A 21,591-nucleotide genomic window follows, 5' to 3' on the forward strand; every position below is an offset into this window, starting at 1 on the left:
TCGCTCTGTATTAAAGAATGAAGAATGACTCCAATCTCCCCAAGTAGGATTCAAACCTACGACCAATCGGTTAACAGCCGACGGCTCTACCATTGAGCTACTGAGGAACAACGAGAAACTCGATCTGATACAGTTTAATTCCCATTTTTAACCCATGAGCAGTACGAGCTCGAAACTTCTTTTGTAACTCTCGTAACTTCTTCATAGTGGCTCCCTTCCATGACCCATTTCATAGGGAACCACAAAGTGGCTGTATTTCATTATATTCCATTCATATCCCAATTCCATTCATTTAATATCTCTTTGATGTCATCGATATAAGAGATGTCGTTTCTAGTCTATCTCTTTCTATTTCTATATTTATATATGGAAAGTTAAAGTTAAAAAATCATCATATAATAATCCATAAATACAAATGAAAAGGGAGGTTTGTGATGATCTGTCAATCTTTTTTACTAGGTAATCTAGTATCCTTAGGCATGAAGATAATCAATTCGGTCGTTGTGGTCAGACTCTATTATGGATTTTTGACCACATTCACCATAGGGCCCTCTTACCTTTTCCTTCTCCGATCTCAGGTTATGGAAGAAGGAGAGGAAGGAATTGAGAAGAAAGTATTAGTAGCAACTGGTTTTATTATGGGATAGCTCATGAGGTTCATATCGATCTATTATACGCCTCTGCATCTAGCATTCGGTAGACCTTATACAGCAATTGTCCTAGCTCTACCCTCTCTTTTGTTTCATTTCTTCTTGAACAATCACAAACACTTTTATGATTATGGATCTACTAGTAGAAATTCAAGGCGTAATCTCAACATTCGATGTGTATTCCTGAATAATCTAATTTTTCAATTATTCAACTATTTCATTTTACCAAGTTCAACGTTAGCTAGATTAGTCAACATTTATATGTTTCGATGCAACAACAAAATGTTATTTGTAACAAGTAATTTTGTTGGTTTGTTAATTGGTCACATTTTATTCATGAAATGGGTTGTATTGGTATTAGTCTGGATACAGCAAAAGCATTCTATTCGATCTAATAACTACCTTGTGTTAGAATTAAGAAATTCTATCTCTCGAATCTTTAGTATTCTCTTCTTTATTGCCTTATCTACTATTTAGGCAGAATGTCGTCACCTATTTTTACTAAAAACTGAAAGAAACCCCAAAAACGAAAGAAAATAAGGAAGAAACAAAACAGGAAGAAGAGGGATTCATCGAAGAAGATCCTTCTCCTTCCCTTTTTTCGGAAGAAAAGGAGGATTCAGACAAAATTAAAATCGATGAAATGGAAAGATCCGAGTGAATGGAAAGGACAAAACAAAGGATGAATTCCACTTGCACTTAAAAGAACCATGTTATAAAAATAGCCCAACTTTGTTACAAATACTTAAAGAAGAAAAGAAAAACTTCTTCTGGTTTGGAAATCCCTTCTTTTTCTTCTCTTCGACTATAAATGTTGGAATCGTCCAACGCCATATATAAAAAAGAATCGATTTGAAAATGCGGTAAGAAATGAAATCTCACAATATTTTTTTTATACATGTCAAAATGATTGAAAACAAAGAATTTCTCTTACATATCCACCCAGTTTATTAATTTTCTGGGAAAGGATACAAAGAAAGATTTCTTTGGATACAACAGAAAAATTCTTATATGATGATGAACTATCCAATAATTGGATTTCTACAAATGAACAAAAAAGAAAAAATTAAGCAATGCATTAAATAATAGAATTACGGTTCTAGACAAAGACATTTTATATAGATATACTCGATAAAAAAACAAGATTATGCTTAGTAAACAAAAATGATAAAACTAAAAGAGAATTTATGAAAAGAAATACATGATCCTTTATTAATGGGATCTTATCGTGTTTTAATAAAAAACGGTTTCGCCTTTTATAAATATAAATGAAATTACAGTCAATAAATTAATTGATAAATTTTTTATAAATAAAATTCATAATGTTTTGCTTAATGATTCTAATTATCAAGAATTTGAACTTAAAAAACCAAAAATGAGTCAATTTGATGGAGACTCAACAATCAATCAAAACAAAAATTTGTTATTTTCCGAACAAGAACAAATTAGTTCAGAAAATAAAGAAAGATTTTTCAATTTTTTAATTGATACAACCACAGCATATGCATTTACTCAACCAATTTCAAAAAGAATAAACGAAATTAAAAAAAAGTCCTCGTTGGTCACACAAATTAATTACTGATTCTGAACAATATGAAAGAGCACAGCAAAAAGACGTGGTGACGAATTATCAAATCCGCACAAGGAAATCGAAACGTGTAGTCATTTATGCGACTAAGCAAGATAATAATGATCCTAACATGGATATAACTCACCACGCTGACGAAGTGGCTTTGACACGGCATGCCCAACAATCTGATTTTCGTCGATATATAATCAAAGGTTCCATGCGTGCTCAAAGACATAAAAATCTTATTTTGGAATTGTTTTAAGCAAAAGTACATTCACCACTTTTTTTCAACCGAACAAAGGCAGCCTCTTTTTATTCTGTGTATGTTGTAACACTTATTAGACGATTTAAAAGGCATATGAGAAAAAGCCAGAAATTCCACTTTCTCAACAGGAAAAATTCAAGGGATAAGAAGTAAAGAAAGAAGAATTAGTGGAAAAAAATTAGAAGAATTTTTATTAAAGCAAAGGGAAGAAAAAGAAAAACTAGAAGAAGATAAAGGAATAAAAGTAGCCGAAACCTAGGATACAATCCCGTTTGCTCAAATACTAAGGGGTTTGATGTTAATGACTCATCAGTCCCTTTTTAGAAAATATATTCCAATTCCTTTATTGATAATAGCAAAAAATATTGTTTGTCTACTATTATTCCAACATGCTGAGTGGTCTGAAGATTTCGATGATTGGAGTAAAGAACAACATATTAAATGTACCTATAATGGTGTTCAATTATCAGAAAACGAATTTCCTAAAAACTGGTTAGCAGATGGTATTCAGATAAAGATAGTATTCCTTTCTATCTAAAACCTTGGCACACATCCCGAGATCTAATAAAAAACAAAAACAAAATCAAACAGATGGTTATTGTTTTTCAACAGTTTTGGGAACAGAATCTGACATACTTTTTGGTCCTCCCCGTAAAAACCTTTCTTTTTTAACCGTATTTATAAACAATTAGGAAAAAATATTCGAAAGTTTTCAAATACAAGAAAAATTTGGATTATGAAAATCCTTCTATTTTTTACAAAAATAAAAGTAATGTTAAAGGTAAATCGAATTCTAAGATTTGGATTGAGCAAAGAATCTAGGAAAATTAAAAAAAAAAAGATTCGATAATTACTAATCATATGATTCATGAATTGTCCATTCAATCTTGATTCTTGAATCGGACAAATTCTTCAGTGTTAGAAAAAAAAAGATTGGCTAATCGAACAAGGACAATAAAAAATAGAAAAAAATATCAATAGACAATAGAAATTTCAATATCAATTCTAACAAAACACATTATGGTACGAAACTATTCGAATCGTTTAAAAATATTGGTCAAATATTAAAAAGAGGAAATGTTCGATTAATCCCTAAAATAAATTATATTTTTAAATTTTTTAGCGAAAAGATATACGTCGATACATTTCTATCCATTATTAATATTCCCAAAATTAATGCGCAACTTTTTCTTGAATCAACAAAAAACTGGATTGATAAATCCATTTACACTAATGAAAATGAAAAAAATTATGAAAGGCTTGAGAAAACAAATAAAAAAATATTCGTTTATTTCGAATATAAAAAAAGTATTTTTGTTGTTTTTTTAGTAATGACGAGATTAATAAGAATTCGAATATTTTTTCTAATTTGACTTTTTTGTCACAAGCCTACACATTTATAAATTATCTCAAACCCCGATTTTTGACTTATAGAAGGTAAGATATGTTCTTCAGTATCGCAGAATGTCGTTATTTCTTAAAAATTAAATAAAAGATTATTTTGTAACCCAAGGAATAACTCATTCTGAGCTAAAGACTAAAAACATCCCAATTCTAGAATGAATTTATGAAAAAACTAGTTAAAATTGCAAAGTAATTATGAATATGATTTATCCGAGATAAAATGGTCTCAATTAATACCACAAAAAGTGCGGAATAGAATAATTGAACATTTTGGCATTGAAAATACAAATAATATTGAAAACGTTTTATTCTTATTGCCAAATAAAAAATCTAATTTTAGAAAAACTATAGACATGATGTTTTATCATATAAATTTCTTTATTATGAAGACAAAAACAATTCATATACATATAGTTATGGGAGCCCATGCCAAGTAAATATGACCAATGATTTTTCTTCGATTTATAATTACAACCTAAATAAAGAAAAATTCATTGACATGTGTTGGAATATCCCTATCACTAATTATTTAGGAATAAAAATTATTATAAATATGAATATAGAGAAAAAGACCGATAGAAAATTTTTGGATTTGAAAATTCTTCATTTTTATGTTCGAAGAAAGTCGACATTGAGGCTTTGGTCGATATCTGTATTGGCAGGAATTAAAATACTAAAATTGAACTTAGGAGTTATCAAATAGTTGATAAAATTGATAAGAAAGGTATTTTTACACACCAATTTATCAAGAAATCAACCAGCCCCATAAAAAAACGTTTTGGATTGGAGGGGAATGAATGAAGAAATACTAAGTCGTCCCATATCAAATCTAAAATTTTGGTTTTTCTCCGAATTTCTCTTCTTTTATAATGCATATAAAATGAAAGTTTGGTTTATACCAATAAATTTTCTTTTTCTCAAATTTGAATGTAAGTGAAAATTTTAGTGAAAAAGAAAACATCAATAGAAATAAAAGAATCCCTTTATACCTTCAAATGAAAGAAAAATATTCAAAATTAAAATATAAGAATCAAGGCAAAAATGAATTTATAAGTAAAGAAACTCTTGGATCAGATGGTCAAGACAACTCTTAATCTATTTTCTCAAATGGACAAAAAGATATTGAAGAATATTATAGAGGATCAGATCTGAAAAAGCCTAGAAAGAAAAAACAATCCAAGAGTGGTATGGAATCGGAAATGGATCTGGTACCGAAAAAAGATATTGGCTTGTTCAACTGAGATGAGACAAAACCTTTGAAAAAAAAATTGCTGAATATTATCAAAGTATATAGTTTTCTTCTTAAATTGATAAATCCAATAGAAATTTCTATCTCCACTGTAGAAAAAAGAAAAATGAATTTAGATATACTACCACGTAACGAGGATTTCATTTGTAGAAAACTGGCGGAGAGGGGACTACTCATTATTGAACCGTTTCGTCTGTCCGTAAAAGACAACGGCCAATATCAAACGATAGGTATTTCATTGGTGCATAAGAATACACACAAAAACCTTTTTGACTTGTTTTCTCTCAAAAATATTTTATCTCCTAGGCATCGAAGAGAATTGAGAATTCTAATTTGTTTAAATTCAAAGAACAATAATAAAGGTATGAATACAAACCCAATATTTTATAATGGAACTCAGGTACAAAATTGTAGTCCATTTTTTTATGAAAACAAAGAAACTGATCGAGATAAAAATACACTTAGAAAATTAAAATTATTTTTTTGGCCAAATTATAGATTGGAAGATTTAGCTTCTATGAATCGTTATTGGTTTGATACCAATAATGGAAGTTGTTTTAGTATCTTACGAATCCATATGTATCCACAACTAAAAATAAATTTATGATATATTTGTCTTATAGATTCCCTATTATACATACAAGTCTGATACATGAATACTAATTCAATGAATTATCAATTGGATCTTGAAATGAATCAAGAAATTAGTGGAAAAAACAACATTTGCCGCGCAATATGTTGTGGTTTTACAAAGAAGCAGTATAAAATTATTTTTGAAAAAAAAAATAAATATATGTTGAAGTTTTCCTGTTGCCCGCAACAATTAATTGAACATTCACAAGTATATGCTGTGGTTTTCCCGTTGCCTGTAACAATTAATTGAATTTTCACAGTATATGCTGCGGTTGTTCTTAGCCCGGAGCAAATAAGCATTAAAAAATCTCGTCTTTTAACGTTATACCCTTAAACCCACAAGAAGAATTTTTATAAAATACTCGAAAAATACACTGTTTCATCTTCTTCACGCTGCTACTTCTTGTTTCATAAACCCAGGGCTGTAACTGTTACTTCTTGTTCACTTGAAAAACCCATTGAAACTCATTGAAACCCACGACATTTTCTTGTTCACTGCTACTTCTTATTCATAAACCCACAGCTGTAACTATTCGTGAACTCGAAATTTAAGACTTTGGACTTGTTCATCTTCAAAACCCACGAAATTAAGGTATTTTTTCTCTTTTTAATTTGATAAACATTTAAGTTTTGCAAGATATTCATGAAAACACTCGAAAATTAGGGCAACTCTTTTTATACTAATTTTGTTTCTCTGTTTTTCGTTGTAGATAACATTACCCACGAAATCAAGGTAATTATATTTATTTTACTAATTTGCAAGTTCATATCTTTATTGTTTATCATGTAATTTAGTAATTTAGTGCTAAACATATCATTTTTTTTGTTTGTAAATTTTACATTATTCAAGTTTATGTTATTAGTTTGTTAAATATTTGTGTAATTTGTTAAAATTGTGGTTTGTTGTTAATTATGTCTTTAACTATTAGAATTAGAATGATTTTATTTACAATGCAGTGCTTAACATTAAAGTATGAAGTATAGAATTAGAATATGAAGTATGTATATTTAGGGTTAAATAGATTTGGTATAAATAAGTATATTATTTTAGGGTTAAATATGTTTGGTATAAATAAGTGCATATGTTAAAAGTTGTTATTAATTTTGTTTTGAATTAATTAATCACACTAATTAAAATGACAAAAGATCGTTCTTGGATGTATGGAAGCATTGAATCGTCAGAATTTATTGATAGCGTATTAGAATTTTGTACTATTGCGGTTGAACATCAAGTTAGGACGGGGGGAGTTTGTTTTTATTGCCCATTTGTTACTTGTGGCAATGTATCAAAGGTAGATAGTGTTCATATCCTTGGGGAGCACATACTTCGACATGGGTTTAGGCCTCAATATCACGTTTGGGTTTGGCATGGTGAGGAGGGAGTTTACAAAGAGAAAAGTGTTGTTGAGGACGTCAATAATGTGGCTGATGTCAATGAGGATGTAGTAGATCATGTTGATGGGTATGAGACAGATGAAGAGAATGTCGATGAGGATGTGGATCGTGTTGATGACATGATGGAGGGAGTCGAGGATGAGTTATGAAAACGTCCTCGTGTTTTTGACTTGTTGAAAGAGGCTTCTCAAAAGCCTTTGTACCCTGGATCTACAAAGTTCACCAAACTAACAGCAGTGTTGACAATTTTCAACATTAAGTCAAAGTTCAATTGGAGTGATGCTAGTTTCACAATGTTATTAGAAGCGTTAGGTGAGATGTTTCCTGAGGGAAATGAACTTCCAAAGTCGACATATTATGCCAAAAAACTCATGTGTCCTTTCGGCTTAGAGTACTAGAAGATTCATGCATGTCCGAATGATTGTGTATTGTATCGAAACGAAAACGAGAACTTAGAAGAGTGTCCTAGGAGTGGCTTATCGCGCTACAAGCGTAAAGGGGCTCGGAATGCTAAAGGGCTCCCGGCTAAGGTATTGTGGTATCTTCCAATAATACCTAGATTCAAGCGCTTGTTTTCTATAAAGAAAGATGCGTTAAATTTGAGGTGGCATGCAGATAGGGTGAAGAAAGGTCACTTGCTCACACATCCATCTGATTCTCCGGAGTGGAAGAGTATTGATAGGTTGCATAAGACCTTTGGGGATGAGTTCCGTAATTTAAGGCTCGGACTGTGTACGGATGGAATGAACCCATTCGGCAATCTTAGTTCTCAATATAATACTTGGCCGGTACTGTTAGTGATCTATAATTTGCCACCTTGGTTGTCTATGAAGCGTAAGGACATTATGCTTTCGCTTCTTATATCGGGTCCTAACCAACCTAGCAATGACATAGATGTATATCTTGCACCTCTCGTTGAGGATTTGAGAAAGATGTGGGATGAAGGTGTTTCCGTGTTTGATGCATATGATAGAAATTACGTGTTAAGTTGCGATTTGATTGGTTTTTAAGCTTTTTTGGCACTTTCGCGCATAAAGTAGCACAAACTTGGTTTGTTTTGCACGAAACTTGGCACACAAAACTATTTGGTATATTTATTGTGTTGAAGTGGTTAGAATTGAAAATCATAGTCATATGCTAGAAATTACGTGTTAAGGCAATTTTAAGAGTTTTTAAGTGTTTTTGGCACTTTCACGCATAAAGTAGCTCAAACTTGGTTTGTTTTGCACGAAACTTGGCGCACGAAACTTCGCACACAACACTATTTGGTATATAATATTTTATTGAAGTGGTTAGAATTGAAAATCATAGTCATATGCTAGAAATTACGTGTTAAGTTGCGATTTTATGGGTTTTTAAGCTTTTTTGGCACTTTCGCGCATAAAGTAGCTCAAACTTGGTTTGTTTTGCAAGAAACTTGGCAGAAAACACTATTTGGTATATATTATTGTGTTGAAGTGGTTAGAATTGAAAATCATAGTCATATGCTAGAAATTATGTGTTAGGTTGCGATTTTATGGGTTTTTAAGCTTGTTTGGCACTTTTGCGCATAAAGTAGCTCAAACTTGGTTTGTTTTGCACGAAACTTGGCACACAACACTATTTGGTATATATTATTGTTTTGAAGTGGTTAGAATTGAAAATCATAGTCATATACTAGAAATTACGTGCTAAGTTGTGATTTTATGGGTTTTTAAGCTTTCTTGGCACTAACATCTGTTTTCTCTTAGTGCTTTCGACAAGATTATAATACCCTTGATTGCGGCTAATACACTCTCAAATACATGGACGATATTTTACAATGCGTGAAGGAGGTTGTGTCGAAAACATAGATGCCGTAAGTATTTGTTACATTCTTAAATTAAAATATATATTATATATTTACTATTATTGGTAAAATCTAATGTTTATTTATCTTTAAATATTATATTATATTATAGATTTTATACAACATTTCAAGGGAAATAAGCCCTTTGAGAGATGAAGAAATGCGCGAATTGAAAGACAAGATTGTCGCGTATCTTGCTAATTTTTGTTCTTGGTAAATAATTTAATTAGTTTAGATTTAGGATTTTAATTTGTATATGTACAAATTATTATATATGCGATCGAGAGTTTACAAAGAGATTATTGGTGATTATTGGTGATTATCATTGGATTATTGGATTAATCACTATTTATTACATTGTATATTATTGGATTATTTATTGGTAATAAACGAAAAAAGCAAAAAAAAAAATAATATATATGCTGCGGTATTGAGGAGGCCCGCAGCATATAGTCTTACACTATATGCTGCGGTTTGGGGAGGCCTGCAGCATATAGTGCACTTTTCTACTGCGATTTTAAACCGCAACATTTCAAATAAGCCATCTGCTGCAATCACTAATGCTTGGGGCCAAAACCGCAGCGTATTATGGCCAAAAAAACCGCAGCAAATGAGTTTTTTTCACTAGTGAGAGAATTTATTTATTAAGTTTCTTTGATAAAATGCATCAATAAAATAAGGTTAAGATATTGTATATAACAGAGTAAAACAAATGTCATTATTATTACTGATCCGTTAATTTCCATATTTTGTAAAAATAAAAAGGGGTAAGGAAGAGTAAGAATCTATGAAACAAAATTCATTCATATTTCTTATTTCAAATAAAAAAAAAGAAGAAAATAGGGTGTCCATTGAATTTCAAGCATTGTGTTTTACCAATAAGATACGAAGACTTACTTCACATTTAGAATTGCGCAAAAAAGATTATTCATCGCAAAGAGGTAGATGAAAATTTCTGGGAAAACGTCAACGACTACTGGCTTATTTGTCACATAAAAACTGAATACGTTATAAAGAATTTATCAGCCAATTGAACATTGGAGAACTAAAAACACATTAATTTGAGAGTTGTTTTGAATTATTTGATTTATTAGATCTTGAATTGAATTTTGATGAACTTTTTTTTGTTTTCATTAATTCATGGAAAAATGAATTCATGAAAAAATAAATCGGGAAAAAGTCTATGACTATACCAACTTCAAGAAAAGACCTCATGATAGTCAATATGGGCCCTCACCATCCATCAATGCATGGCGTTCTCCGACTCATCATTACTTTAGACGGTGAAGATGTTATTGACTGTGAACCAATAGTGGGTTATTTACACAGAGGTATGGAAAAAGTTGCGGAAAAACAAACAATTATACAATATTTTCTTTATGTAACACGTTGGGATTATTTAGCTACTATGTTCACAGAAGCAATAACTGTAAATGGACCCGAACAATTGAGAAATATTCAAGTCCCTAAAAGGGCTAGCTATATTAAAGTAATCATGTTTGAATTAAGTCGTATAGCTTCACATTTGTTATGGCTCGGCCCCTTTATGGCAGATATTAGTGTGCAGACCCCCTTCTTCTATATTTTCAGAGAAAGAGTGTTCATATTTAATTTATTCGAAGTTGCAACCGGTATGAGCATGATGCATAATTATTTTCATATTGGAAGAGTAGGTGTCGATCTACCTTATGGGTGGATAGATAAATATTTAGATTTTTTTGATTATTTTGTAATAAGACTTACTGAATACCAACAACTTATTACGCGAAATCCTATGTTTTTTAGATCGAGTTGAAAACATAAACATAATTAGTGGAGAAGAAGCAATAATTTGGGGTTTATCACGACCGATTTTACGAACTTTCGGAATACAATGGGATCTTCGTAAAGTTGATCATTATGAGTGTTAGGAAGATTTTGATTGGGAAGTTCAATGGCAATAAGAAAGAGACTCATTATCTCGTTATTTAATCCAAACGAGTGAAATGGCAGAATCTATAAAAATTATTCAACAAGCGTTAGAAGGAATTCCGGGGGGTCCTTATGAAAATTTAGAAATTCGACGCTTTAATAATATAACATATCCTGAATGGAATGATTTTGAATATCGATTCATTAGTAAAAAACCATCGCCTACTTTTGAATTGTCGAAAAAAGAACCGTATGTAAGAGTAGAAGCCCCAAAAGGCGAATTAGGAATCTTTTTGATAGGAGATCAGAGTGTTTTTCCTTGGCGATGGAAAATTCGCTCGCCTTGTTTTATCAATTTGCAAATTCTTCCTCAATTAGTTAAAAAAATGAAATTGGGTGATATTATGACGATACTAGGTAGCATAGATATCATTATGGGAGAAGTTGATTGTTGGAATGATAATTGATATAACAAAAGTACAAGCCATCAATTCTTTTTCCAGATTGAAATCCTTAAAAGAGGTTTATGGGACTATATGGCTGATTTTCCCTATTTTGATTCTCGTATTGGGAATCATAATAGGTGTAATATTAATTGTGTGGTTAGAAAGACAAATATCCGCCGGTATACATCAACGTATTGGACCTGAATTTGCTAATCCTTTGGTAATTCTTCAAGCTCTGGCGGATGGAACAAAACTATTTTTTAAAGAAAAACTTCTTTGGGATAAGTATTTGTTTAGTATTGGATCCTCTATAGCAATTATATCAATTCTACTAAGTTATTCAGTAATTCCTTTTGGTTCTCGACTTGTTCTTGCCGATTGAAGTATTGGTGTTTTTTCTATGGATTGCCATTTCAAGTATTGCTCCAATTGGACTTCTTATGTCAGGATATAGATCAAATAATAAATATTCCTTTTTAGGTAGTCTACAGGCAGCTGCTCAATCAATTAGTTATGAAATACCATTAACTCTATGTGTGTTTGCAATATTCCTACGTGTGATTCGTTGAAACAAAGGTCTACCCTGGCCTCATTTCTTTTTATTTTGGGTTTCTAAGAATAAAAATGAAATTGTTTGAATAGTATCTTCCTTTTTGTTAGTTACTGATCGGGTTGATAAAGTAAACCAAATAATTAGATGAGTGAAAGAAAACAGCTTTCAAATTTGCAATAAAAAGTTGAATCTCATTGCCTATGTACAGGGTTAAACAAAAATAAACATGAGCAGTCAAGGCTGTTTCCCCAAAGATTGGTTATCTTGACTTGAAGCGGGTTGAAACTAATTATGGAGTTTTTACTTTCTTTTTTTTTTCTATGTATAAAAATAGATTTGAATTACCATAGAGGTTGAATAAACATGAGCGGATGGTTACGAACACCAAAGTACACAACGGATTTGTGATAGAGATTGTGTAACTTATCCGACGAGATATACTTACATAAAAGAAAAAATAATTGGGGCTTTAAATTTGTAGAAATGATCAAGTAGTACTCCACAAATTCCGATCCAAAGTATGCTCCCATCCACTGATTAAGTGAATAAACTATCAAGAACGAAGTACTCTTTTACTTTTTTATTTTAAGACTAAAAAAATCCAGGAAATAAGTGGTCGAAAAAAAAAGATAATATGAATATAAAAATATATAACTGGAATTATAGAAAAAATAATTTCCAATATCCATATTCAAGCATTAAGTTATTACTAAAAAAAGGATTAAAGTAAAGGATGAGATCAATTCCGAAGCATTTGTGAGAACATAGCGGACAAAATTTCATTGGTCTAATTCAGGATTTTTCGATTGATTTTAATTTAATTCTTCTACAAGCATATGAAGATTTAAAGAATATTAATCAATCCTAGATTTATTTATGGCTCTTGAGGAGCTGTATGAGGTGAAAATCTCATGTACGGTTCTATAATAACGATGACAAGAGTGATTTTCTCATCGACTATGATTATCTAACAATTTAAGTCAGTTGCTATAGTTGAGGCACAACCAAAATATGAGTTTTTGGGATGGATAGGGTTTATTGTTTTTATAATTTCTTCTCTAGTTAAATGCGAGAGATTGCCTTTTGATTTACCAAAAGCAGAAGAAGAATTAGTAGCAGGTTATCAAATCGAATATTCCGGTATTAAATTCGGTTTATTTTATGTTGCGTTTTATCTAAATTTACTAATGTCCTCTTTATTTGTAACCGTTCTTTATTTGGGTGGTTGGAATCTTTCTATTCCACTCATAGTCATTTCTGGCTTTTTGAAAAAAAAAATAGATGGAGTTTTTAGAACGACAGTTAGTATTTTCATTACATTAGCTAAAACTTTTTTATTCTTGTTCATTCCAATCATAACAAGATGGACTTTACCTAGACTGACAATGGACCAATTATTAAATCTTGGATGGAAATTTCTTTTTCTTATTTTTTTACCTAATCTATTATTAACAACTCCTTCCCAACTCCTTTCATTATAAAATTTTTTTAAAAAAACGAATATTTTATATTCACTCTAACTTAATTCGCAACTTGTCCCAAACAAGAGAAAGAAACAAAATCTTATTTTTTGTATTGATATTTACTATATGTTTCCTATGGTAACCGGGTTCATCAATTATGGTCAACAAAAAATACGTGCAGCAAGGTGCATTGGTCAAGGTTTTATGATTACTTTATCCAAAATTAATCGTTTACCTGTAACTATTAAATATCTGTATGAAAAATTGATCACATTAGAGCGTTTTCGTGGTCGAATTTATTTTGAATTTGATAAATGCATTGCTTGTGAAGTATGTGTTCGTGCATGTCCTATAGATTTACCCGTGTTGATTGGAAATTGGAAACAGATCTTCTAAAGAACCGTTTATTTAATTATAGAATTGATTTTGGAATTTGTATTTTTTGTGGTAATTGTGTTGAGTATTGTCCAACAAATTATTTAACAATGACTGAAGAATATGAGCTTTCGACTTATGATCATCATGAATTAAATTATAATCAAATTGCTCTGGGTCGTTTACCAATATCAATAACTAATGATTACACAATTCGACCAATTTTAAATTCACCTCAACCAAAAGAGAAATTCCGTGATTGAAGAGCAATTGTCAATTGTCAATTATTAAATTTCTTTTTTTCTTGTTCAATAACAATAAATTTTGATAATTCAATATTCCAATTTATTGGTGAAAATCAAAACTTTATTTGGATTTTAAATATGTTTACTGTAATTCTAATGGTTTTAAATAGTTTTGGTTGCCCCAAACCAATGTGATAGGTTCATTAACTTTACTTTACTCACATTAAGTGATACGCATTAGGATTTAAAATAAAAATGCATAAAATTTTTTTTCTGTTTAAGTCAATAAAATCATGAAACGTTTGGATTTTTTTATTTCTTATTTTACATATAATGGATTTACCTGGGCAAATACATGATTTTTTTTTTTTGTTTTTCTGGGGTCAGGCCTTATATTAGGTGGTCCAGGAGTAGTATTATTTACCAATATAATTTTTTCTGCTTTTTTGTTAGGATTGGTTCTTGTTTGTATATCTTTATTCTATATTCTAGCAAATTACCATTTTGTAGCTTCTGAACAACTGCTTATTTATGTGGGAGCTATAAATATATTAATATTATTTTTTGTAATGTTCATGAATGGTCCGGAATATGACACAGATTTCCGTCTGTGGACTGTCGGGGATGGGATTACCTTATTGGTTTGTGCAAGTCTTTTTGTTTCATTAACAATTACTATTATAAATACAACCTGGTATGGGATTATTTGGACTAAAAAATCAAATCAGATTCTAGAACAAGATTTGATAAGCGCTAGTCAACAAATAGGAATTTATTTATCAACTGATTGTTTTCTTCCATTTAAACTCATTTCAATAATCCTTTTAGTTGCTTTAATAGGTGCAATTCATCAATAATAATTCATTTGATTTTTTAAAATAGCAATAAAAAAAACCATATTTTATCATATTCATTTTTATTCTAGTCAATCAAATTGGTTTAATTCAATTTATTATTCTATTATCATATCATTTTTTTATTCTTCATTTTTTTTGTATTATAACTTATTATAATCTAGTTAATCAAATGGGTTTAGTTGTTGTTCATATTCGAATGAATAGAGATTGATAAAGAATTGGTCACTGATACTCGAACATGTACTTGTTTTGAGTGCTTTTATATTTTTAATCGACATTTATGGATTAGTCACGAAACGAAATTTGGTTCAGGCTCTAATGTGTCTTGAACTTATATTGAATGCAGTTAATCTAAATTTTGTAACATTTTTTGATTGTTTTGATAGTCACACTTTTGGCATACTAGGCAGGTGTCAACCCCCATACTAGGTCAAACTTGATTTTTTTGACATAAAACTTCGCCAGCTATACTAATTAGTATGTTATTGTTTTTTAATTATAAAAATTGAAAAAGTAGGCATATTATTGTTCTAAAGCTTTTGAAGGCTTTACACAATCGATTCCTCTAAAGTGATGCAACTGTTGTGTGTAAAGGTCATGTAACTTAGATCACCTATTATCTTAAGATTGGCAACCCCCTTATCAACTCCCCCGAAAATTGCAATTTAAGCAATACTTCTATAGCCCAACTTGTTAGCACCAAATTCATCAACACCAAACTTTTTAAGTGAAGCTTAATGCCTAACTAGACATCCCAAATCATTCACATGGCTTTTAAAGTTGCCATTCTCCCTTTCACTCCATTTCAAAGCATTTTACCTTATTTTGGGTGTCATCTTAAAGTAACCTTCAATCGATCAACCCTTAACTCACGAAAATGTGTGCGCTCTTGTCCTTAAAGTAACAACCATATACCGTCTCTTTAGGTGGTCCTAGTTCTACTGTCATTCCTATAGAAGGCCTTAAGGGTCTGATTTATCTTCTAAGGAGCATGTGTCGGCTAGGTTAGGGAAATTAGACACTAGTCAAGCCACTATCCTAGCTAACGAGGGCAATATGCAGACATATATGCACTGTATAAGTGATAGGGTGGATGAATTCAGTGATGATGTGGAACGATTGGGACAACCTTATGACTTTGCCTATCGCGGCCACATGGTTCCACAAACTATGGTAACCCCTTCTAAGTATGAGAGGCCATAATATTCTAACTTTTTTTATGTAGACATTAGTAGGGACTTGTGGTATTACAAATAGGTAAGCATAGAGTTGTAAAATATCCTAAGCATTGGTTTGAGATGGTGTTTATGCCACAAGAGGGTGGTGGTGGTAGTGGAGAAGAAGGCAGGATGCTGATTATGATAATAATTGGAATGGTGAGGTCAACCCTCATAATGTCTATATCATCCTTTGACATCAATGTTAATTTGCTTAAGGTTTTTTGTTGTCTTTTTAGTTTTGATTTTCAGCTTATTTTGGTTTGTTTTATGTGTTAGGTGTGTTGTTAACTTTTTATTTTCCCTAAGTGCTTGTATCACCCATGGTTCATTGTTTCATCTCTTTTGAGAGGTATATTTCTCTTCTCCTTCTCTTCTTCTTATAGCTCCACGAAACGTTCCTTCCTTACCCCACCTTGGCTATCATCACATAATTTCTTGTACATCCCTTTTGTGAACAACAAAAACACCAAGTTAAATATTTCATTACTTAAACACAATCCTAACCTTATTTTCACTTCCACTATTGCTTTCAACCGCGAGATTTGAAAGTGCTAAGCCTCTTTGCTTATAGGGTTCGAATGTTTAGGTGTTTAATTTTGCTTTCTTGATGTATATACTAATTTTTTTGGCTTAAATATTTATTATTATGCTTTTTTTATCACTTTAAGTGTGTACAAGGAGCTGTGCGATTTGGATATGACAGGTAGATTAATTTTTGTGCCCTTGCTCATCTAGGGCATATGGGTGTTTGAGGGAGACTCGGTTAATCAAAGTGAGTAATAACCTTTTTAATCGTAGCCATCTGTACCCTATTGCTACCAATGAGTTGTTAGGGAATTTTTAGTGCGCTTTTTGACCTCCTGATTTAAAATCCATCATGACCAGTTTTTTTATTTTACTTGGAAAAACTTTTCAAGAACTTGTGTTTGAGAGGAATGACTAAAAATGGTCTAACTAAACTCATTTACTAGAATTATTTGAAGTCAATGTCAAGATGGTCGAAAATGTGGTCAAAGTCTTGGTCTACTCAAAGCTATATTATTCAAGTCACTTTTGAAGGTACTTGCATGGTCCATTCGAATTGCATGGATATGTTGCTTGAATATTGGCAAAGAATGGAAGCATGTTAATTTATCCTTGGTGATGTATAAAAATCCACGGTTTGCTTAAGGATGCCATAATTTTTGAGGTGTTACTTTAGCACAAAAGTTACCTAAATTAGCACGCATAATATAAGGTAATTAGATGATTAAATTGCTAATTAAGTTGGTGACTTATAGGTGAATAGTTCTGAGTTGAATGTTGTAATTATCTTGCCTCAAATATGGATAGTTTTTAAAAGAGAATAATTCCATTTAAGGTCGTCTATCAAAGGATTGAATAGAGAAATTATTGTTGATTTGACTATTCTGTCAAAGGTTTGAAAGGCTAAATAAGGCAACTATGAATTTTATCTTAAATCACACAGTTATTGCTCTCATCATTCATTTCAATGGCTGTAGTAATATTGTCCATTCATTTCATCGTATAATCATTGAGAAGAGCATCCAAAAGGCCACGTTTTATTCGTTTATGGGATTAATTGCTCGCGTTTTTATGAGGGTTTATTATTGATTTTCTCTTCAATTTCCATCATTCATTTGGTCATTCAATATGGTTGATTCAAGAGTGATTATATTTCATCGAAGTTATTCTAAAGTTAAGAGCATCCAAGGTAAAAATTCAAAGTCGTTCTATTGCTTGTTCATATAGCTGCTGGAAAGGGCATTCAAGGCTTTTAAACTGGTTCAGAGAAGAATACAAAGGTCATAATTTTTGAGCTACATTTTCTATCATCAACAAGAGATAAAAGAAGCCATTCAATTGTAGGTGTTAAAGGTCTTTTATTTCTGATTTTATTGGCAATGATAAAGAGTCATTTATGGCTATGTAAGAGTCATTTAATCAATTAGGACCCTAAGGGCTTAGTATACTAGCAAGTTTACATAGGATTCTAGTGTATCTTTATGTAATTACTTGGATGGTTTGTACTCAAGTAAATGGTAGTATAATTTCTGATTTTTCATATGCTTTGTAAGCCTAAATAAAGGCATATTTGATGAATGGAAAGAGATGCACAACATGAACAAAACCGAAATCCAATGGAAGTTGTGAAACATTTTCTTATTCATATACTTGTGTTTAAGTATTGAATGTTTATCCAAATTGTGAATTTTTCTTAGATTTTGATGAAGTTAAAGTGTTTGTGAAAGTTCCATACATTTTAATTCATAATATTCTAATTTGAGTTAAGTGTTTCTTAAATTGATATTACAACCTAGGAAGTTTAAGTGAGTGTTCCTTGCTTACATATCCTTTAGTTTGATTCAAGTGAGTGTTCCTTATCAAACACAATTGTTCTTTTATTTGTTTTTTCATTTCTTTAAATATCTGAATTCATATTTAGAAAATCCGTGGAATCGTTTTCAAAGTCATGAGAACTAATCCAAACAAAAATCTGTTATTTTCGTAACTTCATAATATAGCCACACATATACAACTTTTTTTACCATCTTTCTTTCTAAGCAAAACACATTTCTTTTCTATCTAAGTATTCCAGTTGGGTTCCCCTCGTTTTTGTTAAACTAGTCCCACTAGTTTACACATCACTTTACTATTAATTTGTTATAATTTTTTCACAATAAAGGCCATATGCCACCTAGGAAGGAAAATATCACCATTCTTGATTTTTCTTATCTTTTGTAGAGTGATGTATTTTTTTCTTTTATTTTTTTTATGTTTTTTAGTTTTTCGATTTTCATAATTGAAAAATAATAATAATAGTAAAGAATTTGAAAAATCAAAAAAAAAAGGAATTGGAAAAAACTCTTCACTTATTTGTGGGGCGTCATACGAAAGAAGTTTGGAGGCTTATTTGAGTAGGTCAGTCATTCTAGTGTTTGGTTTTTAGAATAGGGATCTCGAATAGAAATTGTCTACTTCTTTCGCTGTTATACGGGGATGCAGGTGCTCAAAGGTAAGTAACTAACCTGATGGCATTATATTAGGTTAGTACCTTGATTAAAGAAGTCTAATTGGGACATTCCTCATAGCGTTAATTAGGTAGAGTGGTTTGGCTTTCAGGTAAGCCTTGAGTTAGGCACTAGGGAGAGATTTTAATCGAGGAACCCTTATTATAATTTTTTTTTATCCTACCTCATTTTATCTGACTAGTTTTAGATCGTTTATGTTTGGGGGAAAGGTATAAGGGGACGATGTGTGTGTATTCTCACTCTCGCTCACTTTTTTCATTGATTCATTTGCTGAAGGACGAGTAAAGGCTAGCATAAGAGAGTGAAAAATGTGGATTTTTTTTATTTATGAGGATTTTTTGTATGAGTTGAGGTTAGGAGTGATGGAATCAGCTACGAATAGGTACTTGGTCTCATTTGCACTAATTTAAGTTTTTGTAAATTATATTTAGTATTCTTGGCAAATTTTGAATCTTTTTGCGCCTCTTCAAGTCCGCCGAAATTCCATTGGACAATAGGGTTTAAAATTCCTATTTAAAGTCTTTCAAGATTTCATGAGAAGTTAATAATTTATAGAATATATTTTCAACTATAGCCTTCAAATTTAGTCGTTTTAAAAACTACAACCTCAATGTTTTTTACCGAACTACAACCTTCATGTTACAAAAGTCGATGTCGATATAGCCAAGTCACCTTAATCAAGAGACTTGTGCCCAAAATACCCTTTGATCTTTTCTTTTACCTTTGACCTTAACAAAACTTACTCACAACTAATCCACATCCCAAACCACAACCTTTCACAACCTTCTCACCTTTCTTTCTACCACTACCACCATTATGTCTCACCATAACTTCTGCTCTCCTCCATCATATTCTCTCTTCTTCTTCTTCTTATTCTTCATCATCATCTTCTTCTTCTTCTTCTTTTTCTTCTTCTTCTTCTTCTTCTTCTTCTTCTTCTTCTTCTTCTTCTTCTTCTTCTTCGACCTTTCCTTTCATGGCAACTCATACCCATTTCATGCACTACCCCCACCCTCCCCTGTCAACAACCCATATTCATAACACCATTCACGAGTGTATTGAAAAGGTTGAAGGTTCATTTGGAATTCAAAAATTATACAATTTTATCAAGAATTATTACCCACAGTAAAACCATAATCATAGGAAATTAGGAAAAATTTTGAGCATAAGAATGCCCTAAAATAGAAAACCTATTCAATGAGGTACCCACAAATTTTCCGAATTGAATAAGAATACACAAGTCCCAAAACTAGAAACTCGTATTCAATTAGTTATCTATAAATTTCTCATATTTGTATTTATGGTGGGTTGAAAAGGAAAGATGAACTGAAGAAAATTTATGAGATGTGTATATATGGTGGATTAAAAACCTAATTCAATTACCGTACACAATTTTCACAAAGTAAGAAATCTGATAAATGAAGAAATAAAAATGGGAAGAAAAATTACAAGAAAAGATGGAAGGCATGTTAAAAATGGAAGATGTGTATTTATTGTGGATGAAAGCATTCATGTAAAGAAAAGTTAAAGAAGAAGAAGAGAGAAAATGATGTGGGGGAAGGAAAGTTATGGTGAGGCGTGGTGGTAGTGGTAGAGAGGGAGGTGAAAAGGTTGTGAAGGGGTGTAGTTTTGGATGTGGGTTAGTTGTAAGTGAGTTGGGTTAAGTTCAAAGGTAAAAGAAAAGGTCATAGGGTACTTTGGGAACAAGTCATCGAATTTTGGTGACTTAGATGTATCGATGTCGACTTTTGTAACTTGAGGCTATAAACTTTGAGGTTGTAGTTTTTTGAACGACTAAACTTGACGGTCCAAGAATTAATTTTTTTATAATACGATTCAATTTTTTATGAATATAACTAATGAATTAAAATTTCTTGTTAACCCTATAATTTTCAGTATTAATAATGGAATAAATAAGATAAAATTTTCTTTCTTTATGTTAAAATCATATTAATCATGCTTTAAGTTTCAATTGATTAAAAAATTGAAGATCATATATCCTTATACAAGATTCAATAAGAATCATGAATCCTAATTTCAATATAATTCTTCACTAATCTAACATATAATTTTGCAAGAAGTGGACAATTGAGGAGATGGTCGTCGAAAAGAGGGCTACCAGAGAGGTAGTCGCCAAAAAAAGGGCTATCGGAGAAGTAGTGGAGGGGGATTGGGGTTTCAAGGAAAGTGGTGGTGGGGTGAGGGTGTAAAGGGTGATGGGAAGTTTTTTCTTTTATAATAAATAATATTATAAAATATAAATGACAAATGCAATCAGGGATGGTCAATGGTCATTAGCAAGTTAATTCGTTGGAAACCGGTGTTACGCATGGTGTAGAGTTTGAAACTTTAGTGGCTGTAATTTATGAAGAAACATTAAGACTGTAATTTGCATAATCTACTTATTTGAAAGATGTAAAATACAAATTATTCTTCTAATTAAATCATAATAAAACTTTATTGGAAAAGTATATTTGATGATACCTTAACTTACT

At 31.2% G+C, this 21,591-nt stretch overlaps 1 protein-coding gene and 2 pseudogenes across 1 annotated transcript; all 3 read left to right on the top strand.

The window, feature by feature from the left end:
- Positions 1-434: 434 nt before the first annotated feature.
- On the top strand, positions 435-1,490 carry LOC130805642 (uncharacterized mitochondrial protein AtMg00370-like). The gene is given in 4 exon segments (XM_057670426.1): positions 435-1,110; positions 1,113-1,157; positions 1,160-1,297; positions 1,300-1,490. Coding segments are annotated over 4 exon segments (1,050 nt in total).
- Positions 1,491-10,177: 8,687 nt separating this feature from the next.
- LOC130806542 (uncharacterized) lies at positions 10,178-14,005 on the top strand (annotated as a pseudogene).
- Positions 14,006-14,320: 315 nt separating this feature from the next.
- On the top strand, positions 14,321-14,844 carry LOC130805643 (NAD(P)H-quinone oxidoreductase subunit 6, chloroplastic-like; annotated as a pseudogene).
- The last annotated feature ends 6,747 nt before the right edge of the window (positions 14,845-21,591 follow it).

The sequence above is a fragment of the Amaranthus tricolor genome, chromosome 2 (genome assembly GCF_026212465.1).
Source record: "Amaranthus tricolor cultivar Red isolate AtriRed21 chromosome 2, ASM2621246v1, whole genome shotgun sequence".
Lineage (NCBI taxonomy): Eukaryota > Viridiplantae > Streptophyta > Magnoliopsida > Caryophyllales > Amaranthaceae > Amaranthus > Amaranthus tricolor.